Consider the following 12,870-nt stretch of genomic DNA (forward strand, 5'->3'; position numbering starts at 1 on the left):
GTGTTCAGAAGCAGCTGTTCACTTTAAAGGTGAAAATGAAAGAAGATGAAAGAGGAAGTGTTGCAGACAATGTATTTTTAGATATCCTTTTAAGTCTGTCTGACAGAAGGTGAAAATAGACTTAAAAATCATGCAAGTCTTTTGTGTTGTGTAGAATGTAGTTTATTAAAGTTATAATAGAGCCAGGATCTATGTCTGCATCTAATACCATTGTAAATCATTCTGAGGGTGTTGGATGACTGGAGGTGAGCTAAGAACAGCAGATGACAATGTATAGACAGTCAACAGAGAGATAGATTTGTGTGTCTGCCTCTGTCTTTATGATTTCTCTTCAGATCTGACTCCTCTCAAGACATGCTGTCCCCTTCAGTAGTTCATGATTTACACTGTCTGCTATACATGCCACACTGTCAAATTATGAGCTATAATTTTTCTAAATAAGGCTACATTTGTGTCAAATCTAATATCCATCAGTGTGGGTTGGTACAGGCCTCCTCTATTTTGGTGATCTTAGGCCCCATAACACTGCGGTTACTCAATGAACGGTTTTATGACTTGACATGTAAACTAAATTTCTAATTTCTAAAAGGCGGTCAATTATAATGTGCAAGTGTGCATAAAGTGTCACATTCCAATGTAATCCAATGAGGACCTGTGTGTGTGGCATATAACGTATGTCAGCCCATATGTATGTTTTGCGGATTTATAAATACTCCTAAGTGAGTCCATATGCCCCAAAGCAGCACACCGGTGGGTCTAGTTCAACTGAACTTTTTAAACTTTTAATGCCATGTATATAAACTCTCTAACAGCCCCCTTACATGCATATTAATAGCGTGGCCATTGCAGATTCTCAAAAGCGGGTGGTGCAATTTGTCTAATAAACTTTTTTTTTTTCCTAATAACATCCAAACAATCTGATTAATGTACAGATGTGGCTTAAATCCTACTATGTTAATTTCCCCTCTCTTCCACCAAGTGATAGCTGTGCACTTCCAGACACGCTTTGTAACGATGAACACACGTTTTCCATAACCACAAATGGCAACTCCAAACACGATTTAGGTTTAAGACATACACAGCCTGGAAAACTGGAGAAAACATCTGGGTGGAAAAGAAGAGTAACTGTGATAAGGGCATCTAAAGGTTTAGTCTGTCCAACCAGATAGGGATGTGTATGTCTCAACACAGCGTCAGAGCCTTGGTGTCCAGATAAGATATCATGTCCTAATACGCCTCGCTTTGTCCAAGTCGTCAGAAGCTCTCCATCTGGTCTTAAAGCCATTTGCAACACTATGAATTAGATCTGTGCTGGTTTGCTTTTGTTTTGTTTTTGTTTTGAATTTATCCTGTATCTTCTTTTGTAGGTGTGGTGAAGCCTGATGGAAAACCTACGGAGAAATCTCGTCTTGCTGTGAAATCTTCAGGTTTGCAGCGTTCCTCATCAGATGCAGGTAAAGAGAAGAATGGCTCAGTCCCGAGTGAGCCACGTAAACCTCCGTCTGGCCTGGTCCGACCCTCTACTGGTGGAAACTTTGGCTTCAAGAAACCGCCCACAGCTACCACTAACGGGACAAATAATAGCAGTATACCCACAGGGATGAGCACAGCAAGTACCATACCGAGCGGCTCTGCGACTGTTGGCAAAGCCCCCAAAACCTCAGCAATCCCCGTCAAACCTGCTGGCACTGGTGGAGGGGGACGCAAGACCAGTCTAGACGTCTCAATCAGTGATCAGAGTGGTTTTTTGTCCCCTAATGCGAGGACATCTCTGCAGTATCGCTCACTGCCAAGACAAGCACTTTGACCCTGACTCGGCCCAGCTCAGCACGGCCTCTTAGTACCACAGTGGACACCAGCTCTGGCCTGGTCAAACCCTCCACCCCCCAGACATCCAGACTCAAAGAACCAGGAACGGGACTGTGTAAACCAGGGAGTCGAGGCATCCCCAGCCCTGTCAATCAGACTGATAGAGAGAAGGAGAAAGAGAAGGAGAGAGCTAAAGCTAAAGCGGTGGTGTCAGATTCGGAGTGCGGGCCGCTAAAGGGCAGTCCTGCTCTGACCCCATGTGAGACCGGGTCAAAACTACAAGGACTAAGACCTCCGAACAAGAGCACAGACATGTCCTCACCCAGCACACAAAGGTATATAAATTATTCAACCATATACAAGGCCCTCTCTCTCCACATCATCTCTCTCTCTCTCTCTCTCTCTCTCTGTCTGTCCTTGTTTTGCCTAATCTTTCTTTTTTTTTCTTTCTTGTCTTAAGGTTATCTGGCATACGCAGCCTCACAAAACCATCCATGGTCCATCATGACAAAGAGAACATCAGCCTTGACATTGGCGTCCAGGACACGCTTCCTCCCAAAATTCCCCCTTACTCAAAGATCCAGGACTTGGCCAGCTCCTCTAGCTCCTGTCTGTCCCCCAGCCCAGCCCCCCTGCTAAATGTTAACTCTTCATCGTGTTTCTCAAGCTCGGGGACAGGCTTAGGCCCTCGGCAGGTGTCCTCCCTGGGGGTTGGGGAGAGTGGGGGCAGCACCTCTCCTTTGCTCTACCCGCGACTGACTGGACTGCACCGAAGTCTGGAGTCACTGCCGCTTCAGATGAGCCTGGCCCCAGAGCCCCAGAGGGAGAGAGAGAGGGACGGTTTGGTGAGAGGTTACACCACTTTGGAATCTCGAGACAGGGACAGAAAAGATGACAGAACCCCTCCGGCAGGCTGGAGCTCTGCAAGCAAAACACCCAAGATTGTTACTGAAAGGTAGGAATATGTTCAGACAATTTCTATAGTCATTTCAATTTCTTGATATTATCCTCTATCTCCACCTACTGGCAAAATAAAAAACATCAACAAGCCTTGGTGTTTTGTCATTTGCCATTTTTATATAAAATGACAAAAAGATCAATTAAAGTGAAATTCTGTTTTTTTTTAGGTTTTTTTTGAAGTTCAATAACATAGCATATACATTATATATAACTTCCATTTTAAATAAACAATGATTTATTGCCATTTGTACAACCCCACACATGCCCAGCTTGGTGGCTTTGTTAAACTATTATTACTAGTGGCCTATTATCAGAGAGTGAAGTCATAATTATAAGCTGTCAAAGGCTATCTGCCACTCTCACTGTGCTTCCTTTGTATCCTGAAAGTTTAATTAATGCCTGTATCACCACTTTAATAATCACATTGTTTAATCTCAACAGCCCACAGCGAGACAGAAACACTCTCCCTAAAAAAGGTTTAAGGTAAGTCAACACATATTACCACATTATTTATAATTTAAGTCTTTTGTCTGTTGTTTTTATGTTTTTGGTACTATTTATTGCTCTATGTTGTTATTATTATGTTATTTTGTATAGTTTTGTTTAGATTGTTAAATCTTAGGCTGGATCTGGATGAATTAAAGCATATTCACTGAATTGTAAACCATGTTTCTTTTTCAATTGCAGTTTTGGAGGTGCACCACCAGCTGAGGCTGAAGTAAAAGAGAAAGGAGAGAGGAGACATTCTCATAGCATCCTCAGTATGAGCGACTCTCTCACTCTCCCTCTGCTGTCTTCACCCACATCTCTGCCTCGCACTTCAAAGACTAATATATGTATGTATTTTGAAAAAAAATTCTGAATAGGGCTGCACGACTTTGGAAAAAGATTTTTTTTTTAAATAGGATTCTTTTCAGAGTGTACATTATACAACAACAGGAGCATTAATATTTGAGAGAGACTGACATAAGGAATAATAAACTAATACAAGAATTCCTTTTCAGAATGTCCAATTACAAAAATTTTTTATAAAATAACACTAGATTTTTATTTTATTTTCTATAATTACAGCTTTCTTGATTTGATAATTGCAACCAAGATTTCAGTTTGAATTTTATGACAATATACTGTGCAGCTCTTATTCTGAAATGTATACGTTGTTGCCATAATACCCAATATTTAAAAAAATCTATTACTTGTTTTTTCCCAGTACCAAGCCCTGTTGGTGGCCCTCCGAGGATGACCCGCTCCAACAGTATCCCGACCCCTGACCCCTCCTTGGAGCTGTACACTCCGTCTCCTCTGGGCAGCACTCTCTCTCTGGCTGAACGTCCGCGCAGTATGGGAATAGTCCGATCCGGCTCCTTCAGAGACAAAGACCTTGATGAGGGTGAGTCTCTATCACACATTTAGTGAAATTTGTCAACTTTGTATTTCTTGTCTCTAATAAATTGTATTATGCTTTGTAGTTCATGGCTCGGTACTGTCCTTGGCCTCTAATGCCTCATCTAGTTACTCCTCGGTGAGTGCCAGCCCCATACAGATTCAGGTAGCTATTGTTCAGTTCATCGAATGGCTTGGTGTGCTGTGGTGTGTTTTTTGTGAATGTGTATTTGCAAGTGATTGAGACAGCCTCCCCTGATATGCTGTGCCCATTGTAGAGCTTGAAATCCTTTTCCTTCTCCTATTTTCTTGACTTGTGTCCTCTTTTAACAACTCAACTTTTTATTCCCGTTGCTTCCTAAGGCTGAGGAAAAGATTCAGGGAGAGGTAAGTGTGTTCTTGCCTGCACTTTTTCTAGTCTAAAGACTTTACCTTTCCACCATCTCTCACGCCATGTCTGTGGTTTGTGTTGATATGTTTTGACTAATTTGTTCAACATCCACCAAACAGGACGCTAAAGTTTTCAATTTCCGGTTTCAGTTTTCAGTTCAGCATTATTTTTCTACTGTGGTTTGGGGCCAGATTAGTTGTGGTTTATTCCTGTTTATTCCAGTATAGTCCAGTTTATGTGTTCAAAGATTTTGGGTTTTATTTTACTCATAATCTTCAGTGTAGAGCCCTGAATTAGCCCTTTTTTGCTCTGACTTTGCACATGTTTATACCAATTTATTGCGATTTACACCTGGTTTAGTCCTTAATGCATTACCAGCTAATGCATCTGTAACGCACCATAGAAGATTACTCTTACAGCCAAATTCAGTATTCAGCATTGTTGTTGTTGTCATTCACATGCAACTTTTATATTTTCCAGCAAATTCGAATGTTGAGGAGGGAACTTGAGTCTTCACAGGAGAAAGTATCCAACCTGACGACGCAGCTGACTGCAAATGTATGTATACTTTGTCCACTTCTATAGACCAGACATCCTCCTGCATATCTGGGACGTGTTCTTGCAGGTTCTATATAGACAGACACCCTCTTTTTTCAACTAGCCTGACAGTGATCCATCTCAGAAGTGTTTTCATCATCATAGCTACAATATGTATGTTTTACCCTGTGAGGGAATTTAAAATACCCCTCCCTTTAGTTTTACACCCCATTAGCTGTCACTCACACGGATGAAATGTCCACCTCAATATGACATGTGCCCTCAGGCTTCGGCACCTGATATCATGTTCACCTGACATGATAATTCAACCCTTGAAGTCAGAGCTTTGATGACAGCTAGGGAAAATTATAAGTTTTGTCACTGGCCACTTGGTACGCAGCTATCATACTGCTTCTTATTACAAGCCTAAGCCCATAAAAGTGTCTGATAAAGTTGTATTTTCATCACAAAGGACAACACTGAGACCTGAATTAAGTATTGTAAAATGGTAGCAAAGAGTGAAAAAAACCATGCTTATAGTTTAAAAAAAAAAACTTACTATGATAAAAAGCCTGTTCAGTATTTTTCTGAGAACCCTGAGAAGCTCTCATCTTTTCTGTGTTTTTAAACTAATTGTAAAATTATGTTTTTAATGTTGTTTTTAGTAGTATATATGACATACAATGTAGTAGTCTTAGATGGTTTAGTCCTCTTGCGATTTTATTTAAAGTGTTCAGAATAGCTGGTGGTTATGGGTCTGTCTCAGCACATTTTGTGAGACTGCATCCTTGCAGGCTCAATATAAATCTCACCTTTGTCTGAACCTTCCTCTCACCACTCCACTCCAGCAGACCCACACACAGATGCCTTTCGGCTCTGCTCGCCTGTTTCTGCCCCTCGGACCACCACAGGCATAATAATACATGGCTTTATAAAAGAACCATTCTTCCTGTGTGCCCTTGTCCCTATGAGATTTCTTTGTTATTTGACCTGTGTAGGTGTCAAGGACCATGTCATTATTTTACTCTGTTAACACTTAATGAAAATTAAGTGAAGGTACATTATTTTTTTTGCTCAGGGCTTAAGTAGGTGTGTGTGATAAAAAGACGAGGAGATTTCACACCTACTTTTGAGCTTTTACCTGAAACAGTGCACATTATGGAATGTCTGTATAGTGACTAGCGAAGATATGGACACTGTTTAGTTTTTATACTTGATAGAAAAAAAGTATTTTATTGGTTAAATCTATATAAATATTTTGCTTTCTCTAAACAGGCCAATCTTGTGGCAGCATTTGAGCAGAGTTTAGCCTTAATGACGTCACGGCTGCAGTCGCTGTCGTTGAGCCATGAGCAGAAGGTAACTATCCAGCCGCACCCTGTATGTCCACACATTTAAACAAAAACACACACGATCTGCACATTCCTGTGCTCATCCAGACTCTTTCAATCCATACAATAGAACCACATATAACTAGTAGGCCTACTACCAATGAACAGCACTGTTCCAAACTGTTAAGTAAGATTTAACATTAATTAAAGAACTGAATATGCTAGAGTATGCATGGAGTAAGACTTTGTAATAAGGCTTTGGTGGGTCCTAGGACCTCTATCCCTGCAAGTGTTATAAGAGAAAGGCCTTTGTAGATGTCTGTTCTTTGTAAGTGGTGGCAGTTTTCTGTTATTTTTTTAGTTTTGTTTTTTTTTTTTTTGCATCCTGCTACTGTGGCAACTACAGTTGGCAGAGGTCAGAGAAGCACTGTAAGAAAATATGACCTAACAGCCGAGTATAAAGCCGACAGGAGAGTAAATAGTTTGCACGTGCGCTCATACAAACCGTCACATTCCTGCATTCTTGCCCCTTTGTATTTGTGTGCTGTGAGTGCACTGATGATTGCCTGGAGCAGGGATAGCGGTGTGTAAGGAGTCTCCCTGGTTTGTTCATGCCCTGGTGCTCCCACTGAAAGGCTGCTGTCTGGATCACTGCAGAAATGCTCTTTGTTGTTAGTGCCAGGGCAATGACCGGAACAGCGCAGTGCCTTTAACCTTGTGGAGATGCACCAGTCAATCCCATTTAGACCACAATGAGCACTTACAACAATTATACAACAACAATGATACAAGCTATACAGAAGCTTTATTATTCTGGTCTCACTCCTCACATGGTCATACAAGTTGCATAATTCTACATTGTAGATAACTAAAGAGAAATATTCTGTTGTTTTCTTTTTGACCAGGACACGGAGTTAATGGAGTTAAGGGAGACGATAGAAGCTCTAAAGGCCAAGAACGATGAAGCTCAGGCTGTGATCCAAGGTGCCTTAAACAACCCAGACAACATGAACGGTTTGGAAACAATTATGACATAGACATTTTCTTCTCAGTGTACATATGCTTTTGCTATAATAAGTTATTATTCTTTCTTTTCCAAAGATTTACGCATTAGACGTCAGAATTCATGCGAAAGCATCTCTAGTCTTAACAGTCTGACCAGTATGTCTAGTCTGGGGAGTCTCAAAGACCAAGATGCAAAAAAGAAGAAGAAAAAGAGCTGGGTAAGTTACAACTACATGCGACAAATGGTAACAAAGTATGACTAGCTGAAATTCCCTGGGTCCCCAATTTGTTTTTCACACAATAAGTCCCACACTACTTAACCTGTAATAAGTGAGTAGTTTAATCATTAATCTTTCTGTGCACCTGTAGTCTGATGATATGAACTTGCTAACTTGTAACTGTCTGATTGTCCTTTTTGTACAGCTTTGATATATAATGTGCATGTAGTAGTAATACAATATCAAAAGCACTGTTTAAAAGAACTTAAACAAGTAATTCTCAAAAATAACCATTATCACAAGTCTTTAAAATAATTAAATTGCATTATGTTTTTCTTTAGCTAAGGAGCTCCTTCAACAAAGCTTTCAGCATAAAGAAAGGAACCAAAACCTACTCCGACATTGAAGAAATCGTCACCCCAGACTCCTCAGCTCCTAATTCTCCGAAGATGCCTCATGAGAGTGTGGATGGGGGTGAAAATGCACCTTTATCATTGACAACATCAGCCTCTACCACATCTTGTGTGTAAGTATATACAGTTACACAACTATAGATTACATCGTTTTATATGTGTGAGCCAGTCTCAACTATGTATGGTAAACTGACGGGAAATCGTATGACCTATTAGAATAAATGAAGCAGCTGAGGAGGGAGAGGAGGAGGAGAGGATGGTGTCTGATCTGCGCACTGAACTTTGGGACAAAGAAAGAGAACTCACAGATATCAGACTGGAGGCCTTAAATTCCGCCCATCAACTCGAGCAACTCAAAGAGGCCATGAACAATATGCAGGTTTGTTTGGGCTCAATTTATATTATCTCATTGAATTTTTATACTTAACCCCACAATTGTAATAACTTCTTAAATGTCCGTAATAGTCAACAGTAGAGAACCTCAAAGCAGAGAATGACCACCTGAAAACTGGAAGCATGCTGAGCCTTGCTGGCCCCACCTCTTCCACATCGCAGCCTTCAGGTCTTGCATCTCTGCTCGGGACGTCTGGAAAAAAACCAACAAGTCTCACCAAATCCTTCAGCCTCAGTTTGAATGATTGTAAAGATGCTGGTAAATATTTAACTAGTGCCCTTTCGATCATTTCTCTTTTGTGTCTGGGTATGATAATTTCCTCTTTCTTACAGAGGTGTCAAATAATGTTGTGGCAAACAATGCGTTACACAAAGACGATGTTTGTGCACACGTTCTAGTTCGCATTTGTGACCAAGTTGAGGTATATTTAAAATCTGTCACAATAAATAATACAAGCTCTAGTATCATAGTGTCATTCACCGTCTTTGTTTCTATAGGATGGTAAGCAGCAATTGTTCTTCCTGGGCTCATTTGTGGTCAATGGAAGAACTGACTGGGCATGTCTAGACTCCATGATCTCTAAAACTTTTAAAGTAAGTGACTGGTCTAATGCATTTGTTTTATTTTATTGTTTTATATGGCACTCGCTAACTGGTGTGTGCTTTTCTAGGACTACCTTGCTCAGGTGGATCCCACATCCAGCCTGGGTCTCTCATCTGATTCCCTGCTCATGTATCAGCTGAACCAGGGAGTGCAGAGAGTGATGGAAGGAGACAGACCCCAGACGCTGCCTTATCGTTGCCTTGGCAATGGTCAAGCCAAGATACTGGTCACTCTGAAAGGTTGGTTATTCCCCCTCTAGTTAAAATTAGTTTTAATAACCTTTAAAGGGTCCATATTAAGCTATAACCTGGTCTGTCTTATACTAGTAATGTTTCCCCATCAAAAACATACCTGGAGTTGTGTTTTGTTTCATTCATACATATATGACACACAAACTCTGTATAGTATATTTAGGCTGAGGTATTTCTCTCTCTTTTGTGATGTCATGTGGAAACACAGGATGTGTTCCTTTGTGTTTTTAAACTCCATACACCTTCACTATAATCATTTGGATAATTTTAGCCCTGGACTTGTCAGTCTTTGTTGAACAGAAGGTAAAAGGTATGGTAGTTTTAAGAGGAAAACTACCTCTGCCTGACATCAAACCAGGTCTATGACAATCCTACCAAATATTATTATACATTGTTTGTCCACCTGCATTAAATCCATTTCACCAAAATAGTAATGCTTACTTGCTTGTTGTTCTTTTTTGGAGGTTTCTGTGTGCACTGCTGTAAAGGTTTCTGCCTCTTCTCAGGCCTTCGAGAGAAATGTGTGGACGCTTTGGTGTTTGAGACTCTGGTTCCAAAGCCCATGATGCTGCATTACATCAGCCTGTTACTGAAGCACCGGCGCCTGGTCCTGTCTGGGCCCAGCGGCACAGGGAAGACCTACCTGGCCCAGCGCTTGTGCCACTACCTCCAGCAGCGCAGCCTGTGTGGTCCACATGAAGCTGAGCAAGAGTCCTGTCTTCCGGGACGCATCTCTGCTGTCACCTTCAATATGCACCAACAGTCTCAAAAGGTACTACTTCTGACTCAAATTACTCCTACTTGTTACATAGCTCACACGTGAATACTCACTGACTGATTGTACGTTTTATTTGGTAGGATCTGCAGTTGTATTTGTCTAATTTAGCAAATCAGATTGACAGAGAAAGTGGAGAGTTGCCTTTGGTCATAATCATAGATGATATCAGTGATGCTTCAGCCATCACAGAGCTTGTAAATGGTGCATTGACCTGCAAATATCACAAATGGTATGTAAACTTGTATTTTTTCTTGCATGTCATGGTCACATTTTGGAAATTCTAACTGCTATTTTTATTTTAAACAGTCCTTACATTATTGGGACAACAAATCAGCCTGTGAAAATGAACTCCAACCTCGGCTTGCACCTCAGCTTCAGGTAAGAACAGGGAAACACTCACACTCTTCAGATATTTTTATACTTAAAGTAACACAAGTCTTTCATATTTTTATTGAACAGAATGATTACATTTTCCAATAATGTGGAGCCAGCGAATGGTTTCCTTGTACGGTACTTGCATCGGAAAGCTGTGGAGACGTACCAGCAGAGGGAACTAGATGCCACACAACACCAGGCTCTGATGCATGTATTAGACTGGGTCTCTCAGCTCTGGTACCACCTGCACACTTTCCTGGAAAAACACAGCACTTCAGACTTCCTTATAGGTAAGACACAGAAAACATTTTGACAATATTTTAAAATGGCTACACTGTATATTTATTACACAGATGTGGGTTATAATTTGGTAAACTATTTTCCAGGTCCTTGCTTCTTCCTGTCATGCCCTGTTTCCGTGTCAGAGTTTAGGCAATGGTTTATTGATCTATGGAACCACTCAATTATTCCATACTTACAAGAGGGAGCAAAAGATGGTATCAAGGTAAGCTGTGAAGTAAGATAATTATTATTAGTATGGTGTCCTAATTTAGTGAAATAACTATATGTGTGTTTGTTAGGTGCATGGGCAGAAAGCAGTCTGGGAAGACCCAGTGGAGTGGGTACGAGGCACCCTGCCCTGGCCCAATGCTCAGCAAGACCAGTCCAAGCTCTTCCACCTACCTCCACCCAGTGTCAGTGCGTCCAGTGAAGACAAAAAGCCTCTCAAAGACACTCCTCCCCCAAGTTCTCTTGAGGCAGACCCATTGGTGTGTCTACATATTTTACATATTAATGCTAATGAATTGAATCCATATTGCTTTTCATTCGATTTCTTGTCATAGTAATTGATTATTTTGAACTAGACCAATTTGCGTCTGCAAACAATTATTTGGGAAATATATATATTATATTATTGTTTTATTTTAGTATATGTGCATTCATGTATCTTACTGTTTTTCTGTTATCTAGATGGCCATGCTTCTTAAGCTTCAAGAATCTGCCAACTACATCGAGTCTCCGGAACGGGAAGGCAGTTTGGATCCCACTCTTCAAACCACACTTTGAGTATAGTCCACCTATGGCACTACATACTGGGCCTTCTATGGACATACAACAGTGGGATTGCTGGAGATGAAAAGACATTAAACCTGCTCTTGATGGAAACTGTGATTTCATAGGCAAGAAAAGACAATGACTTGTCACTTCTCATTATTGACTTTATGGTGCATGGTTACCATAGAAAGTATTATGCAAATTTTTTCCAAGAATCTTCCCCTTTGTAATTACTGCCAGAATTATTTCAATAATTATTGGTGCTTTCTAAATCAATGGCTTAGAGTTTTACAAGAAAGTCTCCCCAAATACAGTCCCTGACAAAAGTCTTGTTGCTTATCCATTTTGTAGAAACAAAAGCTTATAACCTGACTTTAAATTAATCGAATGGTTTTAGAAATGTCCCATATGAAAGCTAAAACCCTCCCAAATTATGCTCAATATACTAAAATAAATTTGCTTCACTGAAGAAAGATTGATCACTTACTGAAGACAGAAAGGTCAGATTTTGGCAAGACAAAAGTCTTGTCGCCTACAGAAAATTGAACAAATAATTTACTTCAAATACAAAAATATGTTGCATAATGTCAGTGAATTAAGTAGTGGTGCTGTGAGATCCATATTTAATATCTTGTATGACTTCCATGAGCTTGAAGGACTGCATCCATGCGGTTCCACAATGATTCATACAATTTGTTGATGAAGTCATCAGGAATAGCAAAGAAAGCGTCTTACATGCCTCCCAGAGTTCATCAAGATTCTTTGGTTTTGCCTTCCATGCTTCCTCTTTCATTCTACCCCAGACATGCTCAATGATGTTCATGTCTGGTGACTGGGCTGGCCAGTCCTGGAGCACCTTGAGCTTCTTCACCTTGAGAAACTTTGATGTCGAGATAGAAGTATGCGATGGAGCACCAACCTGCTGCAAAATTTGACCCCTTTTATGATTGGGAATGTAAGAGGTAGCTAATACTTCTTGATATTTTAGGCTATTGATATTGCCTTCCACCCTGCAAATGTCTCGCACACCCCCATACTGGATGTAACCCCAGACCATGATTTTTCCGCCACCAAACTTAACTGTTTTCTGGGTGAATCTTGGATCGATGTGGGCTCCAGTAGGTCTCCTGCAATATTTGCGGCAGCTGTGATGTAATTCAACCGAGGATTCATCTGAGAAATCCACCTTCTGCCACTTTTCCAGTGTCCATCCTTTTAGCAGGCTGTGGGCCTTGGCAAATGCCACATGGTTTTTTAATTGCCTTTTGTTTAGTGCTGTTTTCTGTGCACTGATTCGACCATGGAGGCCATTTCGGGACAGAATTCTACAAACTGTTCTGGTTGACACAGGGACTTGAGGTGACCA

The 12,870-nt window shown here is 40.7% G+C and overlaps 1 protein-coding gene across 1 annotated transcript in view; it reads left to right on the plus strand.

The window, feature by feature from the left end:
- LOC110164869 (neuron navigator 1-like) overlaps positions 1 to 11,879 on the plus strand; it is a 68,248-nt gene extending 56,369 nt beyond the window's left edge. The window contains 24 exon segments of the mRNA XM_055165831.1: positions 1,368 to 1,790; positions 1,793 to 2,144; positions 2,270 to 2,764; positions 3,211 to 3,252; positions 3,457 to 3,605; positions 3,980 to 4,159; positions 4,239 to 4,318; positions 5,024 to 5,101; positions 6,356 to 6,439; positions 7,317 to 7,425; positions 7,513 to 7,634; positions 7,976 to 8,160; positions 8,264 to 8,426; positions 8,513 to 8,699; positions 8,774 to 8,862; positions 8,939 to 9,034; positions 9,112 to 9,283; positions 9,802 to 10,067; positions 10,154 to 10,302; positions 10,380 to 10,451; positions 10,533 to 10,738; positions 10,835 to 10,953; positions 11,030 to 11,218; positions 11,421 to 11,879. Of these exon segments, the coding sequence (XP_055021806.1) occupies positions 1,368 to 1,790; positions 1,793 to 2,144; positions 2,270 to 2,764; positions 3,211 to 3,252; positions 3,457 to 3,605; positions 3,980 to 4,159; positions 4,239 to 4,318; positions 5,024 to 5,101; positions 6,356 to 6,439; positions 7,317 to 7,425; positions 7,513 to 7,634; positions 7,976 to 8,160; positions 8,264 to 8,426; positions 8,513 to 8,699; positions 8,774 to 8,862; positions 8,939 to 9,034; positions 9,112 to 9,283; positions 9,802 to 10,067; positions 10,154 to 10,302; positions 10,380 to 10,451; positions 10,533 to 10,738; positions 10,835 to 10,953; positions 11,030 to 11,218; positions 11,421 to 11,516 (4,103 nt within the window). The 3' untranslated portion in view covers positions 11,517 to 11,879.
- Positions 11,880 to 12,870: the final 991 nt, after the last annotated feature.

Source organism: Boleophthalmus pectinirostris, unplaced genomic scaffold (genome assembly GCF_026225935.1).
Source record: "Boleophthalmus pectinirostris isolate CB_2022bp ecotype Guang Dong unplaced genomic scaffold, ASM2622593v1 HiC_scaffold_8, whole genome shotgun sequence".
NCBI classification, from domain to species: Eukaryota; Metazoa; Chordata; class Actinopteri; order Gobiiformes; family Gobiidae; genus Boleophthalmus; species Boleophthalmus pectinirostris.